The sequence below is a fragment of the Cyprinus carpio genome, chromosome A8 (genome assembly GCF_018340385.1).
Source record: "Cyprinus carpio isolate SPL01 chromosome A8, ASM1834038v1, whole genome shotgun sequence".
Taxonomy (NCBI): domain Eukaryota; kingdom Metazoa; phylum Chordata; class Actinopteri; order Cypriniformes; family Cyprinidae; genus Cyprinus; species Cyprinus carpio.
This window is the reverse complement of record NC_056579.1, coordinates 12,763,961-12,787,767: the sequence shown is the minus strand read 5'-3', so window position 1 is coordinate 12,787,767 and position 23,807 is coordinate 12,763,961. Positions and strand designations below refer to the sequence as shown.

Here is a 23,807-nt window from a genome sequence, read left to right as displayed (position 1 = left end):
CACACACACACACACACACACACACACACACACACACACACACACACACACACACACACACACACACACACACATACTGGTGGTCTTTTGGGAGAAAGGTCAGAACATGCCAGGAGACAGGAAAAGGCAGAGAGGAGTAGGCAGTAAGTGTAGCATTGGTCTACATTAAATAGTTTTTTTTTTCTTCTTTTCGTTCATTTGAGCACACTGAACCTACAAAAGTTTGAAAAACTAAAATGAAGCTTGAAATTTTAATAACAGAAAACTGTAGTTTGGCTGAGAACATAATAAACCTCAGCACCTAACCTTCAGCCAGCTCCGATGCTCGCTGGAAGAACTACTTTAACAAGTCTGCTAGTGCCTAAGGCATTTATTAAAAAAAATCAAATTTTGAAGCCAGACTAAAAACAACACAAAACAGTGCACTGAGAAAAGCAGGGAAAAGCAAACATGCACGATAACATGAATTCTAACCATTTTTCTAATTTGATTTGTTGAAATGAGCCATTAAATCTTACACACCATAGGTGAAGTATTCAAGTTCGGTCTAAGCTTGGGCGTCCAGGCATTAGAGAGTTACTGATTGGACGAAATGTGTTGGTTAAGTACTTCCTAACCATTGTGGGCGATGTTACCAGGTCGTGTACAATTAAGCAGCTGTGTTTGCCAGTGTGTGCATGCTATTAGTCGCTAATGACTGCTTGGAGGCTGAAATCTACCACTAGTAGTATCAGCAAGGAGCTTTATGATTAGGTTTATGAAATCCTGGAACACAATTAAAGACACTCAATCAAACATTAGAGATTTTGCTAATTCCATTCCGAGCAATGAACAGCAGACAATTCCTACGCTGATCATACATGAGTTGTTTATCGAATTTTCTATGCTATAAACATCCTACATCCAAATGCACCACTAAATAAATCTGTCATGATGCAACCTTGATACACAATACTAAGATTTTTAAAAAATATATATATATTTATATTAAGCAAGGATTCATTAAACTGATCAAAGTTAACAATAAAAACATTTAGAATGTTACAAAAGCTTTCAAATTCAAGTAAATTCTGTTCTTTTGAGTTTTCTAGTCATCAAAAAAAGAAAGAAAATGTATCACAGTTTCCACAAAAATATTAAGCAGCACAATTATTTTTTAACACCGACAGCAGCAAATCAGCATATTAGAATGATTTCTGAAGGATCATGTGACACTGAAGTAATGGCCGCTAAAAATGCACAAAAATTACTTTACAAAATTATATTATATTATATATATATATTATATTATATTATATTATATTATATTATTATATTATATTATATTATAACAGTTCTTTTGAACAATACTATTTTTACTGTATTTTTGATCAAATAAACTTATGGTGAGCATAAAAGACTAATTCAAATGCACCAGCTCTGAGAGTCTTACCACTGTTTGTTTATGGTTACTTTGCATATTTTGCTATTATTAATTCTTCTAATCTGAAAAGCTGGCAAAAAATAGGTACTACCTGTAATCATGCCACCGAAATCTTGTAACTTTTAATTAAATGTGACAAGACAAAAGAGGTAGGATGAATCAGATGAATCAGATTTAAACTGGTGGGGAAAAACATAAAACAACAACTAAAAGAAAAAAGCGGGACTGGTCACCTGGAGATCCCTGGCCTGGGCTGATACATGGGGAGGTGGTAGCAGTTGTCATGGAGAGGGGCTCTGGTTGCCATGGTAACAGCTGGGCCGGGGGTCAGTGGCTAAGGGAATGTGTTTGCACACAGAAGTGCATGCTGGGAGGAGAATCCTGCTGGGTGTGTGTTTAAGTGAGTGAGTTTGAAAGAGAGAGAGAACGTTCTTAGTGTCCCTTCAGAGCTGAAATACCCCTGTGTTGCCATAACAAAGAGGAGAAATTAGTTTGGGGCTGTGAGGTACTTGTTGAGGCATTTTGCGAAGTTCTTTTGAGGTGCTAGATGAAATTATTTGTTTGATGAAATGGAGGCAGGGGGCTGTTTATGAGGTATCGCACTAAAACAGCTCAAAATCTTCAGTTCAAATCCAAGCCCTGTTATATATGACAAATATACACTTGCATGACCCCAGTAAACACAAGAACATCATAAAATTGATCTTCCTGAATGAGACCAGAATCTCTACACACTCCAACTCCACAGACGCAGATGTAGAGAACATATAGAGACCCTTAAATCGAAAGGCCATTTCTGTACCCACACAAACCTTAACTGAAGTTCACGAGTCACAGAGAGATGTCAGCAAGCCAGCACACATGGATGAATTCACGGATGAAGGTTTCTTGATGTCTGTGGATAAAATAATACTGGTTCAGATGAACACATTCAGTACATTTAGTAATAAATGTTTTTTGTTGCTATTGTTTTTTTTTTTTGAGGCACTTGAATAGGACCAATTTTTAGAAGATTTTAAAACAAATTCACTATCATTCAAAATTTCAGTAAGTCAGTAAGATTTTCTTTTTTTTTTTTTTTTAAAGAAATTAATATTTTACCTCAGCAAGGATGTGTTAAATTGATCAAATATAACACAAAATAAAAAAACAACTGAATCAGTATCAGTAAATTAAAATAAATATGTTGTTGTCTATTCATCAAATAAACCTGAAAATAAGTACCACGGTTTTCAAGATTGATAAAATGTTTCTTAAGCACCAAATTAGCATATTAGAATGATTTCTGAAGGATCATGTGTCACTAAATACACAGCAATAACAGGAATAAATCACATTTTAAAATACATTAAAAAAAATGTACATCTAAAAACAAATAAAAAAAAATAAAAAAATCAGTCCTTCTACATCAAAACGTTTCATTCTGTTACTTGACATTTTTTTCTGTGAAATGTGCTTGCAATTTTGGAGTAAAAATTGTTTCCAATATACTATTTGTGTGTGTGTGTGTTTGTGTGTAAGAGACTTCTTTCAAAAACATAAATTATTGAATTGTAGTGTACAGTATGTTATTTTTGTAAAAGCATATTAATTCTTCTGTTAGAATTATTTGAGCTATCCACCTTACACCTAATTTTAAAATTTACATCTTCTGTTAGAATTATTTGAGCTATCCACCTTATTTTTAATGTTAGAATGGCCATTTGTAAATTTAATGTGTCTGGCTTCCAGTGTCATGTGCTTCCAGTAATTTTTAGCTGTACAAAACTGCTAAAAAACTTCACATAAACTTCAAACAAACATCAAACTTACAATATTATTTTAACCAAATTACTTTAAAATAATAAACACTTCTTAATTATAAACACACTGGTTTGAAGAGTAAATAGTACAGTTTTACCATTTACCACACTTTGATATGATATTCTTCTCGTTATTTCTCTATACCGGCTAATAAAACGAAAGTGTCACACATTCACAGAAAACAAGCTTACTTCTGCGTTGAAAAATAAGGTGGATAGCTGTTTAAATATATTCTGTCAGTTTGGGGTTTTGGGGGATTTCATGGTGTTGACATGGCAATGAAGTTACAAAATTGCATATAACTTTACACAGAAAGGGTAATATTATTATTATTTTTTTTTACAGTAACACATAGCTATTTACATCTTGTGGCTATACTTGAAACAGTGAGCGCTTTAACGGTTGGCCCCATTCACTTCCATTGTAAGTGTCTCAGTGTAACCTAGAAAAGGTTGGACAAGCCACAATTTATGCTGATTAAGCTTAACTTATATTGAACTCCGAATATTACTTTAATGTAATGACAAAAAAGTGCATTTCACTTACATGCTCAAATACTTTCCAAACTCCACCCACACTTATATTCAAAGCCATCAGGTTCACTGAGTCAAACACACAGAAACACACACAAGCACATACAAATGTTGCTCCCAGAGCCAAACTGTCTGCAAGAGATGCAGTGAGATGGAAAACTTTAATCGCATTAAAAGAAAAACCTTCTCCTTTCATTTGGAAATTCCTCAGTTTCCCCCTGTCTCTCCCACCCTCATCCTTCTCCCTCTATTTTCCCAGTTGTCTCTCTTTCCGGCCTTCCCCCTCTTCCTCCTCCAGCACTTACAGCCACTTCTGTCGCTCCTGAATACCCCCCCCCATCTGTTCCACCCGTGGAGGAATTACAATCTGCTCTCGTCTCTCTCCCTGTTTCGCTCCATCTCTCTTACTGTCTCTCTCTCGTTCTCTTTCTCTCTTTCTTTTCATCCTGCTCCTGTGATTCTGTTCCTCCTCTTTCAGAAAGCAGACAGATCAAAGGCTCGGCCCCTCCTCTCTCCTCCAGAAGGCTTTGTCCCCATCTCTCTGTCACTTGCTCTTTGTGGACCTCTTTCCAGTTTCATGCCACATTCAAACTCTCCTTTTGTCATCTAGGTACGAAACACATTTACACACGGACACACAAATACACACGGTCACACACAACAGGGATAAACCACCTGAGGAGTGAGAGGGACTTTCAAAGTCTTAGTGACTTGGGGGATTTTGTACCTTAGGGGTCCTGAGGAAAGTTCACAGTTTAGGCTCTTAATCCAACAAAAACAACTTCAACAAGGTTTCATGATTCAGCTAGAGCTGAAATATGAGTTTGTTGTCTTAATCTGAAGTCTTTCAGTATTACTAGTGATAATGATAAATCACATGCCTACTAAATTATAGGAACATAACTAAACTCACAAACAAAAATACACAACACACTGGATCATTATCAAGCAATGCCATCAGAGAGCCTGTCATTTTACAACTCAAATAATCACAAGAGGGCAGTGCTGCACAACGTTAAAGGGATAGTTCACAAAAAAACTTTTCATCAATTCCTCACTTTATTCCAAAACTGTGGAAAACAAAAGTAGTTCCACGCAGTTATTATAAGAAAAATGAAGAATCAATCTTCAAAACAGACACAAAAGCAACAGAGTATAATGAAACTGACTCATACAACTTATGCAACATGAATAATTCTTGATCCATAAACTTGCACTGAAGGTATATTACTGTAAACACGTTACTTGTAATGAAACCAGAACATTCCTTTAAAAAGGGTTTGTGTTGAGGCTGAATTAAGTCAAGTTTGTTTTTATTTGTCATTTGCACAGCTTACATGATTCACTGGACAAGGAATGCTTGTGACAAGGCTCAAATGGCAGCGCAAAAACAATAAAGACAATGACACATAAAACATTACACAGAAGAGCTAATTCAAATAAAGTACACTGCCCTTCAAATGTTTGGAGATAGTAAGATGTTTTATGTTTTTGAAAGAAGTATCTTATGCTCAACAAGGTTGCATTTATTTGATCAAATCTACAGTAAAACAGTAATATTCTGAAATATGACCACAGTGTAAAATAACTGTTTCTATTTAAATATATTTTAAAATGTCATTTACTCCTGTGATGGCAAAGCAGAATTTTCAGCAGCCATTACTCCAGTCTTCAGTGTCACATGATCATTCAAAAATCATTATCATTTTCAACACTGAAAACGGATATTTTCAAAAGAACAGCATTTATTTTTGTATTTGAAATAATAATACTAATAATAATTTGTAACAATATAAATTTCTTCACTATCAGTTTTGATTTATTTAATGCACTCTTGCTGAATAAAAGTATTATTTTTAAGTGTATACAGTGGGTATAAAAAAAAGAATCACCCCCTTTAAAAAATAATGTTTTGTAGCTTCGCAGCCTGAAATTAATATGGACACAGTTTTTTTATCCAGCTGTATTTACTCAGTGCAACTTATAACATCCAAGTGAAAGAAACAACACCAACATGTCAAAAAAAAAAAAGGATCACCACCTTCAAAAAATGACTTATAAACTCAGTCAATCACCTTCTCAAAAGCACACAAAGCCATTTGACTTTCAACTGTGATGAGCTGTGGTCATTTTGATCAGCCCAGCATGAAAAGAGCTTTCCTGGAGCATTTCAGTCCGTGGTAGTGCAGCTGAAGCAAACAATCATCTATGGGTGGCAAGACACTGTTAAAAGCTTTACGGGATAAAGTTGTGGACAGGCACAAGTCAGGAGATGGATACAAAAAAAAAAAAAAAAAAAAAAAAAATCAAAGGCTTTATCAATGCCTAGAAGCACTGTAAAGTATATTATTAAGAAGTGGAAGGTATCTGGTACAACACAGACCCTGCCTGGATAAGGATGTCTCTCCAAACTGGATAAAAGAGCAGGAGGAAACTGGTCAGAGAGGCAGCCAGGCCTACAGCAACCCTGAAGCAGTTGCAGGAATTTATGACAAAGAGTGGTCACTGTGTGCATGTGACAACAACATCACAAATTCTCCACAAATGTGTCTTGCATGGGAGGGTTGCAAGACAAAAGCCGCTATTCAAGAAAGTCCACATGAAGATTCTGAGGCAGATGAAACAAAAATTTCATTATTTGGCCTCAACACCAAACGATATGTCTGACGAAAATCCAATACAGCTCACCATCCAAATAACAGCATTCCTCCAGTAAATCATGGAGATGGTAAGATCCTGTTATGGGGGTGTTTCTCTGCAGCAGGGACTAGAGCACTTGTCAAGACAGAAGGAAAAATGGATGGGGCAAAATACTGTCAAATTCTTGATGAAAATCTGCTGCCTTCTTCCAGAAAGTTGTCAATGGGAAAAAGGTTTACCTTCCAACATGACAATAACCCAAAACACAGCAAAACTGAGCACACAGTGGTTGAAGGAGAAAAAGGTGAATGTCCTTGCAAGGCCTAGTCAGAGCCCAGACTTAACCCCATTGAAAATCTGTGGAATGACTTGAAGACTTCAGTCCAAAAACACTCACCATCAAATTTAACTGAACTTGAACAGTTCTGCAAAGAAGAGTGGGCAAATATTGCAACGTCGAGATGTGCAAAGTTAGTAGAGAAATATCCCAACAGACTAAAGGCTGTAATTACAGCTAAAGGTGATTTAACAAAATACTGACACAAGGGGGTGATCCTTTTTCAGTGACTTTTTTTTCAAAGTGTTGGTGTTATCTTTCACTTGGATGTTAAAAGTTGCACAGAGTAAATACAGCTGGATAAAATAAAAACTCTTTGTATTCATTTCAGCTTGCAAAGCAACAAAATGTGATTTTTTTTTTTTTGGGGGGGTGGGGGGGGGTGATTCTTTTCTATACCCACTGTATATGTATGTACAGTACAGAACAGCACAGCACTGTGACAGTATATTAAAAGTTAAAATGTAAAAAGAAAATACTATAGTTAACAGCATGATGAACAAGCAAAAAACCATAACATGATGGTTCAGGTTGAGACTCAGGTCAGAACTGAAGTTCAAGTTAAGGTTATGAAGGAGGTTTAGATGTTGAGGTTTAGATCAAGGGGAGGCTGGTTTTGTGGCTGTGGTTAGTTAGGAATGAAGCACGGGTTAAGGGCAAGGCAGAGTTTAGCCTTAAGTTTAAAGCTGGACTGAGAATAAGCTTTGTTGGTTTGAGGTTGAAGTTGGGATTCAGTCTTAAGTTAAAGGAATTTTAAAAGCGTTCAATATAAGTTAAGCTCTGTCAACTGCATTTATGACATAATGTCAGTTACCAAAGAAACATTTTTGTCCCTTTGCTTTTGAAATAAACCACACTATAACATTAAAATAACTTTAGATAACACTGAAAAATATATCCAAAAGTATTATTTCTTATATCCTACCCCTCACAGAAGCCTGCAAACGTTTAAAGTAAAACATGATTTATGAGCCCTTCAAACAGCGAGAAACAGATTTCACTATATTTATGAGTTGGCCTTCACAAGAACAGCCAAACTTGTATTCACACACAAGTCTGGTCCATCTGCTAATTAAAATGATTGACCTGGTGATCCGAGTGACATAAAATAAATGAAAAAGGTTTCAAAAGTGGTGAACTGATCACCTAGATACAAAAATACTTTTTTCCTCAACTACTGTTTTTCACTTAACTGCATTAACAGAAGTTCACATTCTAGACACAAGATTCTAGTAGCTAACCATATTTTATTAAATACATTATTTAAAGTCACACCGCTCATACATTTTCCTGGTATGACACAAACATCCACATGAAAAACATTTCATGGAAAGCAACCACAGCATCAAAATAATGGTTAATACTGAGAAAGGTGTGATGTTTGCTTTTTTTCATACCTGATATAATGATCAGGCATCTTTCTATCTACACTCATAATAGATGCCCACTGCCCACATAACAAATTAATGTAAAATACAAGAAAAAAAAATAGGTTTAAACTATCATCATTGTAACTGCCTAGCAAGTAAACAGCAAAAACACATGAGCAGTGACTGTTTGAAAAGCAGGACTAAGAATAAATTGGAGTTAGAGGTGTTTACACTGGCTCAGTGAGGTGACCGAGGTCAGTTCCAAGCCTCCACACCTGTTTCCATCTGCATATACAGAAAGAGAAGGAAATAACAAGTGAGCTATATACGTATGTATATAAAAAAATAATAATTTTCGACATATTCACATCCTGACTTCTTGAGTACAATTTCATTGTCATAACTTAAGGTGAGTCTGTGTTCTGATCATCTGTCTTCACAGTCACTTTTCATATCATCAGTGTTCAGTCTAACCGCATATCAAACACGATGACATAAAGGTCAATCTTACCGAGAGAGAGAGAGAGAGAGCGAGAGAGAGATCTGTTAAACCTACTTCCACAAAACTGGATGTCCATGTACAAACCATCAGCACACACATGCACACACACACACACACACACACACACACACACACACACACACACACACACACACACACACATCCTTAACCCCCATCCACTGTCTGGGCCGGACTCATCTGAGCCGTTACCATGGTGACGGACCTGGAGAGCAGGCATCACCTTAGATACCTCAAACAGATAATCTCAACTAAGCATATGCACAAACAACCTTGACCAGGTAAGACATCCACACACATATCACATGAACATAAAACTGATAAGAAAAAAAAACGTACTGGACTGACTATAAGCACAAGTGAATCTACAATTAGAGGTCAATTAGAGTTTCAGGTGTTTAAACAGAGAATAGACAAAGCTGAACAAAAGTCTTAATTTCACTTCCAATTTGTCACAAATGCTATAGTGTTAACAGCTTGTAAAATTCAGTGAATCATTCAAGATCATATTTTAAAGAAAAAAAAAAATACAAAAAATAATATATATATATATATATAATGAAGCCTTGATGGAGTTTAATTCAAACTATTTTCTTTAAAATATGATCTTGAATGATTATATATATATATATTAACATCAATATATTATTTAAATGATGTACCCTACCATTAAAAACTGTGGGGTTGGTAAGATTTTGTGCTCAACAACACTGCATTTAATTGATAAAAATCTAGTACAAATGTAATATTGTGAATTGTTATGATTACTATTATAGTAATATTACATATCATAATATAATAATATATATACACATTTTAATAATTATTACGAATTTAAAATTACTGTTTTACATTTTAATATATTTATAAACAATCCTGCCGAAATCATTCTAATATGCTGATTTGATGCTCAAGAAACACTTATTGTTATCCATGTTGAAAACAGCTCTGCTGCTTAATATTTTTTGTTGAATTTTATTTTTTTCTTCTTCTTCTCGGGATTATTTGATGAATAGAACAACATTACAACATTTATTTGAAATAGAAATATTTGATAACATTGTAAATGTTTTTATTTCTTTCAAACACACACACACACACACTTTCAACCCTGTCAAGAAAAAAAACTGCCTCTCATTAATTAGTCTTTTTTATGACTATACATTTCAATCTGGACATAAGACAGACAGCCTGGAATGACACCAGTCACAAAAACCAAATCCTTCTTTTATCTCATCTGTAATACCAAAAGAGACTATAGAAAAGAACAGGATTATGACAGATTATGTCTGGATGATATAATTGTGAATAATCTTGCCAGTGATCCTTTTCAGGAAATGGGATCAGTCATCAGAAAATTGCCAGAGAAATGTGAAAGACAGGAAATGGAGAGAAACCAGCAGAGATTAAGGAAAAAGGGATTTAAAGAGATTTAAAAGTAAAAAAGGTATAGTTTGACATGAGGGTCATTCATGGAACCGAAATGTTCCATTTCATTACAGGTATGATGTTGAATTAAACGAAAACAGGAAGGAAAGAAACACTCATTGAATTTTATAATAAGTATTTTCTTTCTTTCTTTTTAATTTTTGTAAATTTGTGTCACTGTGACACAGTTTTGTGCTTATGTGTGCTGGGATGGATGTATGCGTGTGTGGGTGCGTGTTTTTGAATTAGGTGTGTTTGGAGGGAGTGGTGGATTAAGGGATTACGGTGAGTCTGATCATGTGATTGTCATGGTCCGTGGTGACCCTACTTACTAACAGATTACCATGGTGAAGGTGAGGTAGACTGCTTTCCTCTCTATTTCCTCCTTCTGTCACTTCATCCATCCTTTTGTCAGGACAGCCTGTGATCTCATCCCTCATGGTTGGGCTGAATTCTCTCCCTTCTGTGGCTTCCTGTACTGAGCCAGGACACCCGAATGCACGAACCTGCACAGAAACACTCATTTCTTATTATTCCGCATTCAGAAGAGTCCTCTTCATCTTGACCTTTCCTTCCGGATTCTTTGACCTGGAGATCCAATGCAGAAGTGAGTAATGCTGAGGTGAGTAACACAACAAATCCAGCACTCCGATCCCATCTCCTTAAGCACCCGATGAGGGAAACCAAACTATCAGTCAAACAACTGTGTTTTACTCCAAATGCTATAAATGAGATGGAAATTGGCATTATAAAATCTAAGTCGATTGCCAGCCGCTTCCTCGAAAGCAGGAACTGGCCTAAAACTATCACAACCAACAACAAAAGCTTACTTTGACATAGCCAAGTTTAACCGGATGAGAAACAACAAAACTTTGAAATGTGTGAGAATGATAACATAGCTTTCAGGTCCTTCCGTTTCAATTTCAGAGAACCTATTCAGAGAAAGGCACTCATTTGACTCAGAAAGATGTCTTTGAGTTCAGCTCATTACACATATATAACTGGCTCTCCTCTGTATGTGTCACAGCTATTATCTGGCATGGCTGAGTGGCCGAAATCACTTCAGAGTGAGCACTCCAGCGTAAAACGGGTACATGTTACATTTAGCAATGTTTCTCCCACATACGGAGAGCCAAAAATCTGGCAACTCCCCCATACAGCGGTTATTGTTAAACTATAATAAATCAATAATACAGAATTAGTACAGCTTATTGATAACTGTAGCTATTGTGGTACAAACTATTGTTATCATAGTTTCCATGGAGATGGTTTCTTTTTTCCATGATGAAAAAAATGGTTAATTTACAGCAAGCAGTATTTTCAAGGGATACACGAACAGCTTGATAAACTTCTTCAACCATTAATAAATAGTAACTTCCGAATAAAGTGAAAATTAGTATGTTGTGGCAGTATTTTTTCAAAGTACATAGGTAAAGAGATCGATACATATGTTTCGTCAGTGTAAGGAGACGCAGGTGTTGCTTGGCCCTCTGGCGCTCTCTGTTGAAAAGCTTGTGAGCTGCAGACTCGTATTAATACACTTTAAAGAGCGTTTAGCGCTGAATTTGGGCAGCACTAATTAATCCTGTTAACGATTAATTATCTTAAAGTGTCTCCTCTGACGTAGCGTCGCAGCTCCGTCCTTTCTGTTGGTAAACAGGGACTTGTGATCACACTTTTCTTTCACTTTTATTATTAGTAGTATTATTATTAGTGTCAATGACTGACAATAAAAGCTGTTGAAAATTTTGCCAGGAAAAGTAAATATATCCAAATTATATATATATATATATATATATATATATATATATATATATATATATATATATATATATATATATATATATATATATATATATATATATATTTAGATATATTTACTTTTCCTGGCGAAATTTTCAACAGCTTTTATTGTATATATTTATTGTATTATATATATATAAGCCTATCTACACGTGAATTGACCTTCTGTGACAACATGCTTGTCATGAGAACGCAGTCCAACATTTTGGATTAAAATCTATACTTTCAGTTATAATTAATGAGATATACATTTTGTGATAACTAACCCTGGACCTGGGCTCTCCTAACTTTAATAATGAGGGATGGAATATTTCTGTCCACAAGTGGTCCTAAATTTTAAACTGAAGTTATTGTTGAATTGCCCCATGTTTCATTATGGACACAAACACACCAGAACAGAAATCAATAAATACCTGAGAAATACCTATAAGATGTCTCTATGTCTTTATCTCCAGACACTATTTCTCTCCAAGGAGGCTTTTGTGTGAGTTTTGGGGTGAGGGGCCCTGAAACCTCTTGCTCAGCTCCATGGCTGGAAGAAAACACACATTCATCCTCCTCTCCCTTTCTCTTCTATTCGTCCTCCTCTGTCTCTTAACTCGTCCATGTGTCTGCGGTCCTGCCCGGGCCCCTCTTCTTGCTGGCCAGCCTTTCCTGGTGTTATGGGGGGTTCCAGACAAAGACTGTTTGGGTCGGCCGAACCCAGCTGCATTTGGGATGGAGTGGGAAGGCCGTGTGGCAATGTTTTATGAGGACACGCTAGGACTTTACCCATATTTCACTGCACAGGATCGTCCTGTCAACGGTGGCCTACCACAACACACCAGCCTTGACATTCACCTCCAGAGGGTGGAGGGTGACCTGACGGCCTCATTACCCCAAGCAGGAGCACCTGGTTTAGGGGTGCTGCGCTGGCAGGAGTGGGCGCCTCAGTGGAACAGGAACAGGGGAATTAAAACAAAGTATATTATGGAATCGAGGGCACTTCTCCGGGGATTTTTTCCAGACTGGAGCACAGAGGAAGTGGAGAAATGGTCTCAGGTGATGACAATCACAACATATTATGATATTTCAGAGACTATCATACTGCATTATGTTGTATAAATCTATCTTATGATTTAATTTCTTGTCAGGTTGACTTTGAAGCAGCAGCACAGTCCATAATGATGGAAACCCTGCGGGAGGTGAAGAGACTCCGCCCACAAAGATTATGGGGCATAGCCCCATATCCTAACTGCTATAACTTTGACTCCACCCAGATAGCATTAGCCAATTACACGGGACGGTGCCCTGCGGCAGAAATGGCGCTTAATGATGAGCTGATGTGGCTGTGGAAGCGAAGCGGTGCCCTCTATCCAGCCCTCTCGCTGGAGAAGCTGCCAGAGGGAACTAAAGGGGCATGGCTTTACGCAACCAATCAGATCAGAGAGGCTTTACGGGTGGCGGCTCTTGCAGGGACAACCTTTGATCTTCCTGTGTTTCCACTGATCAAGATTGTGTACACCTCCTCTAACTCCTTTCTCTCAGAGGTAATGGACAGTAGGTTGCCATCTGTTGAGTTTAACAAAACCAATGGTTACCAAAGACATTATAAGCGGGTATATAAAGAAAATATAACATACAGTATCACTCGAGTAGCCGCGAGACATTTCAGTCTCTTTCAATAAAAAAGTCAATATAAAAGTTCATAAATGGTGAAAAGGTTCCCGTGGGGATATGGGGTGAATATCTAGAAAAATTATGTTTCAGCCAATCAAAACTGAGTACCAGACAGAACTGTTGTATAAAGTATAATATAATATGAGGGTGTACCTTATAAGGATTTTGTTGTTACTCAGTACATCTCATAATTATGCCTGTATTGTACATGTATCAGATTGATCTGGTGAACACAATTGGAGAGAGTGCTGCTATGGGAGCATCTGGAGTCATTATATGGGAAAAATCCTTAGCAGTTAAAACACAGGTAATCATTCAATCATACATGTATTGACACTACCATACAAAAGTCTGAGATCAGTAAGATTTAGATCAGTCAAGGATGCATTAAATTGATAAAAAAAAAATATAAATTCTGCAAGGATGCATTAAATTGATCAAAACAGACTATAAAAGATATAAAAGATATTTATAATGTTACAAAAGATTTCTATTTCAAATACACACTGTTCTTTTGAATTCCTGTTTGACTGACATTATTTACATCTGCATGTGTGTCTCCTACAGAAATCCTGCTCAGAGTTCAGCTCGTATGTTCGTCAGGTTCTTGGCCCATATGCTGTCAATGTGACCACTGCAGCACGTCTCTGTGGAGTGTCATTGTGTCAGGGCCGTGGCCGCTGCGTGCGTAAGAAACCTGAGGACCCCACATACCTGCATCTTCCTTCAGCCCACTTTATGCTTCTCCCAAATGGGGCAGAAGGTGTCCGGGCCACGGGAGAGCTTCCCACTGCTTACATAGACCTCTGGAAGAAGGACTTCCGGTGTCAGTGGTTCGAAGCCTTGGAGGGTGCAGCAGCAGATCAAGAATCTGGCGTGGTGCTAGAAAACCGAAGGAAAATAACATCACCGGCAATAAAAACAGTGGTTGGAATAAGCCAGAGTCAGAGTACAGTGGTTCCAGTGATTCCAATGACAGTAGTGCGTACCAAGCAGCCAGTAGACGGTGGAAATTCTGCACTTATTACACCCACAATCTTTTTCTCCTCACTGGTTCTTCATTATGTTTGACGAGTAGAGAGCTGGAGTGTGAAGGAACTTTTGTTAACCTCAGTTGGCCTTGATTTTGATCGCAAATTTTAATATAAACACCCAAAGGAATATCTCTGTTAAGAGAATAGGTTCTGTGAAAGACAATTTCAGAGATAGATTTAAATTTACAATCTAAACACAACTGAATAAACAGATCTGTTCTGCTTCACCTGCACTTGAAAATGAACTGCATAACTTATATTGGATACAGTTTTTTAAAGGGATAGTGCTATCATTGACCCTCCACTTGTTCCAAACCTGTATGAGTTTGTTCTGTTGAACACAAAAGAAGATATTTTGAAGAATGTTATAACTAAACAGTTGAAGGTAGACACTGACTTCCATAGGATGGGAAAAAAAACTACCAATATGGTCAATAGCTACCATCAACTGTTTGGTTACCAACATTCTTCAATATATTTTGCATTCAACATAACAAACTCATACAGGTTTGTTACAAGTGAAGGGTGAGTAAATGATGACCCTATCCCTTTAAACTACAAACAAAATGACCCTGAATGGTTTTTTTAAACAAAATGATCTAACTTCTATAATATTTTTTTTTTCCTGACATGTTGGTGTTATATCTTTCACTTGGATGTTAAAGGGGGACGATTCTTTTCTATACCCACTGTATATATAATGTCAAACCTGTGTAAGACTTGTGATGGGACAGTGATTGCACAATCATAAAATGTCCTGAATGCAGCCAGGCCGGGGTGTAACTGGCCTCTATCTGTCTAAACTAAAATCTAATCAAATGTTTAGTCTCCGTTTTATCTTTTACACTTAAGAAAAAAAAAGAGAGAGAAATCAGCCAAGTTTACGCTTGATCGGAGCAGTCTGTCCCAAACAAAACCATCCTCCATAATGAAAATGTAAAGCTTTTCCAAACATTCAGTGACAGATATGAATAACTAGTAAGCAAATCTGCTGTTTTTTTAAATTAACAAATACCAACTAGAGGAGGAGGATAAGAACAACTACAATGTCCAAATTAAAAATAAATAAATAAATAAATGTGTGCATCTATGCGTTTTAATGCACTTTAATTAAAACTCCACTATACTTCTGCATAGGGCTGGGCGATATGAGCAAAAATTCATATCTCTGTATTTATTGTCTAATTTGCGGTATTTTGTATTTAGATTAAACAAATAAAGTGAATGTAAGCATGTAGACAAATATATTAAGTCGCATCAAAGCAAAAGCTCATGCACATCTGACAGCAAAATGGAAATTTTCCATGGCTTTTTTAACATTTACAGATGGAGAATATACCTGTGAAATGTAAGTTATGCATCAAGGAAGTGTCGCATCAGAATCGAGTGATGGAAACGCTGAATTTCGAACAAAAATGCCTTAATTCGCAAAAAAGTTTTTACGCTCGCTTCAGGTGGTTTTTGACTTGTGCGAAAAAGGGTTAATGCGAATAATGGGACATGGCATGTCCGAGCAAAGTCTTTCTTCAAAGTATTTCTGTATAATTGGCTCCCAGAACTGTTAAACGACTGCGTTCCCAAACAGCAGCATCCACCTCCGAAAGCAATAACCGCATTCATTGTGTTTCGTCTGCTCGTTCTGAGGTGCAAGTAATTTATTATATTCAGTAGCTTCTCCTACTTTTCTTAGTGACGTATAATACCAGTTTATCAGGAAGAGACGATTTTGTTCTCTTTGTCTCGTTGGATGGAAACCGTGCTTGTTCGCAAATGTTTTGTACGATATTCCAATTTTGCGCATAAGTTAAATTCGCAACTTTGGATGGAAACCCGGCTTCTGTCAGGGCATCTGACGGGCGAGCGCGAGCCGCTTTGAACTGACACTATAAACTATAGGCTACTAGGAGAGAAATAAAATACAGAAATTATTTAAATGCAAAACAAACAAACAAAAAAAGTTTTGATTGATTGAACTCTTCATCTTTTTCTGTTGCTTGTTTTGAATACGCGTGGACAGGGGCGTCACTAGATTTTTGCATAGTTTAGAGTGACAAATTGTACCAGCGTACTTTGAGGTCAAAATGCGTAGCCGCTACACAAAATGCGTACAGGTTGGCAGGTCTGAAAACATACATATTCTTTGCGTGAACATTTGGGCGGCATTACGAAAATATTTCCACATAGTGACGTAGATATGTGGGGGCGTGTTTAAATGAGCTGTTTAAGGGGGGCGTGGGAGTCTCTACTTTTATAAAGAATATCTCTTTGGATTTGAGACTTCAGTCTTTGCAACTTTACAGATCTTCTTCATGCACCAAGAGCTTGTAACACTCCAAAGAGAAAGGAAAAATTTAAATCGCATCATATGACCCCCTTAAGGGGTGACAGAGCAAAACCTTTTATCCTGCAGTGTAAATTAATCCAGCTAAGGCCATATGAGGACACAAACACGCTCTCTCTCAGTCACTCACACACACAAACAATATGCTCCACAATTTCACCCTGATCAATAGTGCAGATCAGGATGCAGCTGTAACCGAACTCTGCAAAAGCAGAAGACACTCAAAAGAAAACAACTATGTCAAAGAGCAATGAACAAATTCACCTTAAATGTAGCGAGAAGAGGCACAAAAATCAAGTATCATTCTAGCAAATTTATTTTGTTATATCATATAACAATTTAAAATATACAGTGATGACAGATTGTTGGACAAATCAGGGTTATATTTAGCAAGACAGTGATAAAGAGAGACGATTCAAACAGGAACAAACAGAGAAAGGTAAAGATCATAAACTTTCATCCATCCTGATTTTTTTTTTTTCACATCCACCGCCAATCTTTCCTGACCTTCCTCTGATTTGTGAGGTTCTTGTGGGGAACACTTGCAGACAACAAAACAGTTAATCAAATTACAGGACATTTGTCATGACTCTCAATACCGTAATCAAGAGTCCAATATTTGTAGGCGGGCCTTTATGGCGCTTGTGTTAGGAATAGTTCTGCCATTATTTACTCACCCTCATGTCGTTCCAAACCTGTATGACTTTCTTTCCTCTGAGGAACACAAAATATGATATTCTGAAGAATGTCCTGACCACTCTTTTCCATGCAATTAAAAAAAAAAAGTGAAGTGGCCATTTATGCTGCGGCGCCTGAGGAGCAGTTGGGGGTTCGGTGCCTTGCTCAAGGGCACCTCAGTCGTGGTATTGCCGGCCCGAGACTCTAACCCACAACCTTAGGGTTAGGAGTCAAACTCTCTAACCATTAGGCCACGACTTCCCTAAAATTAATGACTGGAGATTATGAATGTACACTAAAGAGTTCAAGCTTCATTATAACAGTAGTTCATATTATGTGTTCACAACTCTTCCAAAGTAATATGATATCTTTGTGTGAGAAACAGATTGAAAAGGAAGTCGTTACTCATGATTTATGGTGATTGTATAAACATGAGCAGCAAGCAAAGTCTTCAATAAAATCTCCTTTTGCACTCCATGGAAGAAAAAGTCATACAGGTTTCAAACAACATGAGGGTGAGTAAATGATATCAGAATTTATTTTCAGGTGAACTATCCATTTAACAGTGGTCGCTGTGAAAAGAAGAACTGATCTGGGATGCATAGCATCCATCCTGCAGAAACAAAGACGTCCGGGAGGAACAAGTATACACAGAGCATGGCTTCTATACTGGCGAATATTGGTGTTAAACTACTCTATGTTTTAAATTTGAGGCCATTAGAGATGGTGCATTTAACACCAACGATGCAATCCATCAAAACATCCACCAATGGTTCCAATCACACACACACACACACTTCATAAACAGGCAACAGTAAAACCAATCAGTCGCCCTAGAGCCACCAACAACAGACAGTGCTTCCTGTGCTCACGTGGAAGTTGTTGGACGGCATGAATCACAGGGAGGAGTCAATTTTGCTGTGCGAAAGTTCTAGAGGGGAGGAGCCAAGACAAAAGGAGGTGATTAAAGATGTGGTCTCCGAGGGGAAGGGTGAGAACCAAGCTGTCAGTAAGGGGATGAGCACTTGCAGAGCATTGCTAGTAAACATTATAATTAGCAAAACGCTTCCATTGCACGGTGTGTAGCAGAATGACTGCAGGAGGTGGAGCCACTGCTTTTCTCCAAGGGATGGAGTCCTCATTCGGAGAGGGGGTGTAGTTTGTTGCCATAGTTACTTGCAGATGGTCTCTAGGGCATCAAGGGTTCGTTTGATGTCTCTGATCTGAGCAGCTAGAGCATGTATAGGTTGCATGGAGCGATCTAGCTCCTCACACCGGGCCATGAGTGTGTACATTCCCTGGAAACACATATACAAGCACACACAGATCAAAACAGAAAATAAAATCAAAAAGAAAACTCGCCTGATTCTCACCTTTGAAGTCACTCTCACCTTTATACTCATGTCTACTGACTCTCCCAAACTGTCCACAGAGTCTCTGTATGTCTGGATATAACCCACACTTAAAGCAGTCATCTGTAGAGACACAACATTTTCATTTATATTCACGATCTGTATAAATGAATATACAGAATGAGGGTTGCATACATAAAAAGTGGAGCCAAAAAGTATTTAGACAATGAAAAGCTGTAAAGGTTTTTACACACATCGGATCATCCTATAACTAAATAAATATGAATTAAATTATATATTTACTACCGTTCAAGGATTGGAGTCAGATAGATTTTTTTTTTTTTTATTCTTTCAGCACAGACACATAAAATGGATCAAAAGTGAGAGTAAAGACATTTAGAAAGGTATAAAAGTTTTATATTTCAGATAAATGCTGTTCAAATCTGAAAAAAAAATTAATCATGGTTTCAACAAACATATTTAGTAGCACTGTTGGATACTAAGAAATGTTTCTTGATCACCAAATCAGAATATTCAAATGATTTCTGAAGGATCAGTAAAAAAAGTTAGTTCTTAACAAAGGAACAGAAGCATTTATTTGGAGATTGCTTGGTATTTTGAAATGTGGCTTAAGTGTCCAAATATTTTTTTGGGTGGCTGTATATGAATCAGGTTAATACTCACATTCTGTATAGTTCCATTGAGGCTTCGCAGCATCAGTTCTACACTCTGAGCCACATCCTGTGTGTGTTTGTGCAGGTCTTCCAGCACTGACGGGTCAATGGGTGGAATATCAGCCGGCCGACGCAAAGAGCCATGACCACGTACCACAGGCCCAGAACAGTCCGCTGAAGTAGTCACATACAGATCAAATATTACTGATACATGACATAACAAATCAAAAATAATTTTTTGACACCCTCAGATACTCACAATCTGTGTCCAGACTTGGCCGCAAGCTCATTTTAATCTTCTGTTCAAGATTTTTGGCGATGAAGTGCGTGAGATCTCCATCATGGCTGACGGTTCCCTCCAATTCGAGGGCACTGGATATGGTAGCTCTGCGTCCTTCCACCTGGCCGCCTCTAGCCCCGCCTCCTCGTGCCCCGCCCCCACATGCCCCACTGATCTCATCTAGGCTCTTACTGTCCTGCATGCCACGCACGACTCGATCTCGCTCTGGTACTGACCGTACACGCACCTCTGCCATCACGTGAGCCGGGCACGGAGAATCGTCCAGGTTTGGCAGCAGAGGGGGTGGGGCCTGGTTGGGAGGAGGGGCCGGAACAAGGGGAGGGGCCTCATCAGGAGAAATGGAAGCATTTGGCTGGACTTCATCCAATGAATCAATATCGGCCCATTCTTCAGGCTCAGAGCGAGTGGAAGGGTGTTCAGTTGAGAGCAGACCAAATGGCTGTAATTTGTACAGATCAGTTCATTCAAGATAAACAGCAACAGATATTTGAGTCACACAAATTGGCCATGTTAAATTATTTTGTTAAATTGGCCATGTTAAATTAATTTAACTGAATTAAATGTATTAATTTATTGGAATTATTGTAACAAGTTTAAGATTTTATTAATTATTGTCCACTATTTATTCCATTAGTTAGTTGTTTGTTTTTTTTTCTGAAAATTTCCCCCCAAAAAATCATGTAAAGTTTCCAGAAGTTTTCTGCATCGTTGCAACCCTACTAATAATATTAAGTAAATTAATTATTACATTATAAATGAGTATTTAATTGAATGAGGACCAGCGCACATCCTTGATTTAACCCCTTACCTGTACAGAAATAAGTGTCTCCTTTTTTTGCTTGATCTCTCTCTTGTTGACATTGTTCACCTCTCCATCACTTGTCTTTCTCTCATCCTCATCCCCTATCCATTCTTCCAGTTCTTTTTTAGAGTGGCCGTGTAGTAGTTCAGTCTCACAGGAGTGCGTGTCCTTGTGTGAGCCGTCTTCAGTTAGAACATGTGCACATTGGTTGTGCTGAACCAGTGACTCTGTAGATGTGGACTCAGAGTGATCTGTGTGTGCATCTCTACATGAGTCCATGTTGTGAAGTGTGTGTCTGAGAGTCTCTGACTGAGCAGGTGAACCCTCGTGAGGCTCGAAATCAGCCCCATCCCTGAACTTTAACCCCTGGGTGGTGAATCCATGAGGACCTGACCAATCTGAAGCTTTGGGAGAGTCAGATGTGTCCACACCATTGCTTGCTTCTTGCGCATCCTGCCCGGTCACAGAAGAGCGGCTCATCCCTCCACCTGCTGCACCAAAACAATTCATCTTAATCATCATCATCTTCATCACTGTAGATGTAGAGCTAAAGGCATATGTGATGCAAGTCATAAATTCTTATTAAAATGTGTACAAATGACAGTTTATAATTTTGCATGATAGAGTTTGCATGATATTATATGGTAAATTCACCATACAAAGAGTATTTAATTTTAATAATTTTCATTTTGTTAAACATTCCATTTTATAAGTAAATCTATTTATTCCCCCAAAAGGAAGAATAAATGAAAACATGGCATTTAAAATGATCTGTAACAGCATCATGAAATGTTTCCACTCAAACTACACCACAAGAAAATTAATATAAAACAACATTGCATATCTAATCAATTTAAGACAACATTATTTTAGTATCATAAAGATTATATTATAGTTTTTAATAATATTCTGAATGAGCTTTTACCATTATATTTTAAGTTTTCCATTAATTTTCAAGTTTTGGTAATTTTGCTTCTGTCATTTTTATTTTAATTGTTTACTATTTCTATATCGTTTTAATTATTATATTTGTTTATTTAGTTTTAGTTATTTTAGTGCAGGATAAACTAAATGAAAATGAGAAACAGTTGCCTCCCCAGCTGAAATAAAATAACTGTGAGTGATTTTATATTATATTTCAGTTAACAGTACAATAAAGCCACAAAAAAAATTATGGATTTAGTTTTAGTATCAGTTAACTAAAATAACCATGATTATTAAACAAGTCATTCGTTTATTCTTTATTTATTAAAGTTGTTCGATAAAAAGCAAAGCCTAAGTTGTCATGAACGCTCGTGCTGGTTTCACTTCACACTGAGGCTTTATGAACTGACTCGATCCGTTTCCTGAGTCTGTTTTGACAGCTGTCAGTTCATTCGTTGCTAATCAGTTTATTGGGATATTTCCTTACTGACATAAGCACTAAAACCTCAAAAGATTTAACCTAGTGATGAAGTGTCTCTCTAATGACAGAGAAACTGAAATCATACGACGCTGAAATCACCAGCAACAATTATTTACGGGTCTTAAAATTCATGACGTACAAACGACGACCTCTTCACAAACATTCAGCATCACAACCAGAAAAATCAGACGCAGATCAGCCGAACAATAAATATGTTAATAAACGGATCAAGGAAGCGACAGTGGTCACCTGACGTTAGCTTTAAGATAAGCATTAGCTGTGATTCAGGCCTCTGAATTCGCAGTTATTATGCGAGATATCAGCGAAAATCCGCAGCCTTATGGCTATTTCTGTTTGATCTGGGGCTGATTTGTCATGTTTCAGATGCTTGTAATGCAATGGTGGAGTTGAGAAGTTAAATATTTACCTGCAGCTCTTCGCCCAGGATGAATGTTGCCAACTGTGTCCGCACTAAATATTCGTCGTACTTAAACACAACGTTGACGTTATAGTTCCTCATTACATACAGGGATAAATCTCATGACATAAAAGTCGTGTGTAAAATTGCATGTAAACGCATTCTGTGTTTTCATATACTCATACCTTAATTTAGTTTATCAGATGACTGCGTTATAGAATTAATAAATAATAAACCTGCGGTTAATTATTCATTTATTTGCACAAAGGGAGATGTCTAGACAGCCTGTCCAGACAGACATGTAGTACACACATTTCGCCACAAAGGGCGGTAGACGCCGCCGATTGATTCAGCTACTGGCGTGGGTCCTGTTCAGTGGGCTGTGTGTATTTTTACCCTGCTGCCATTTTATAGGCTGGAATTAAAGGAATTGTCAACCACATCAGCAAAACCTAGGTCAGCTTTGACCCTGTCACAAAACCCTGACCAAGACTAAAACCTCTAAGATCCTGTTATTATCCAAAAAACCTCCCCCTGTAATAAAGCCCTCTAAAGTAGAGCCAGAGTAATGCTGTGAGTCACTGACCTACTCTCTCGACCTCTTTAGAGGACTGTAGTCAACACGAAACCTTAACGAGTCTTTTTATATCAGTAATTTATTATATTTCTAAGTGAAACTATGTATAATAAGTGATTCTATTTTGATTAATTTTTTTGTTTGTTACATTTTGGTATAATGTTTGCTAAGTGATTATGCTAAATAAGATCAGGAAAGTCTATTAAGACGGTATATTCAATAAAGTCTTGATTTCTTGTCAGTGTTCAACCACAGCAAGGTAGATATTTTCCTTAATAGAAATTAATATATTTCTTTCACTTTCCTTGTGTTTCTCTTCCGGTCTCTCCTCTTCACTTTGCTATTTGCATCACTGATCTCACTTATTCACATATAGGCTCTCCAATATTTGGTATTCACTTCTGTGAGGGTTTTAAGGGGCAGCCGTATCCAAGGCAACCCGCCTAGTCCATTTCCTATCATCTATATAGGATGCAATATGATGTGCTCATGGAATTCAAATGCTTGTCACACAGTAAGAGAAAATTCCAGCACATGTCTGTGCATGTGAGAGTGTTTCTGTTTATATTATACAGACCAAAAACAAAAACTGTTTTACTATTATGACATATCAGTGATCATTTTCTGCATAAAACAGGACTGTTTCTTGGCTCAGATTAAAGTTCAACATATGTTAGATGTTGGGATGTTGTACTGTACAAAGCAGTAT

General features: G+C 37.3%; 2 protein-coding genes across 3 annotated transcripts; one reads left to right on the top strand and one right to left on the bottom strand.

Annotated features, from left to right (window-relative positions):
• The first annotated feature begins 10,274 nt into the window (after positions 1 to 10,274).
• Positions 10,275 to 15,080, top strand: LOC109095570 (hyaluronidase-2-like). 2 transcript variants are annotated; one of them, XM_042762346.1, is made up of 5 exons: positions 10,275 to 10,661; positions 12,313 to 12,898; positions 12,991 to 13,386; positions 13,734 to 13,823; positions 14,084 to 15,080. In XM_042762346.1, exons 2-5 carry the CDS (start codon positions 12,386 to 12,388, stop codon positions 14,585 to 14,587), a joined length of 1,503 nt encoding a protein of 500 aa, XP_042618280.1. In that variant the 5' UTR covers positions 10,275 to 10,661; positions 12,313 to 12,385; the 3' UTR covers positions 14,588 to 15,080. The 2 variants fall into 2 exon arrangements, with proteins under 2 accessions (XP_042618280.1, XP_018964826.1); XM_019109281.2 differs by having other exon boundaries at positions 10,275 to 10,676.
• Positions 15,081 to 17,184: 2,104 nt separating this feature from the next.
• Positions 17,185 to 22,637, bottom strand: LOC109095501 (BLOC-1-related complex subunit 6-like). Its single transcript, XM_019109234.2, has 6 exons — positions 22,531 to 22,637; positions 20,705 to 21,189; positions 19,855 to 20,335; positions 19,606 to 19,769; positions 18,961 to 19,044; positions 17,185 to 18,867 (listed from the first exon to the last, which is right to left on the bottom strand). The coding sequence occupies exons 2-6, from the start codon at positions 21,176 to 21,178 to the stop codon at positions 18,742 to 18,744; spliced, it is 1,329 nt and encodes a 442-aa protein (XP_018964779.1). The 5' UTR covers positions 21,179 to 21,189; positions 22,531 to 22,637; the 3' UTR covers positions 17,185 to 18,741.
• Positions 22,638 to 23,807: the final 1,170 nt, after the last annotated feature.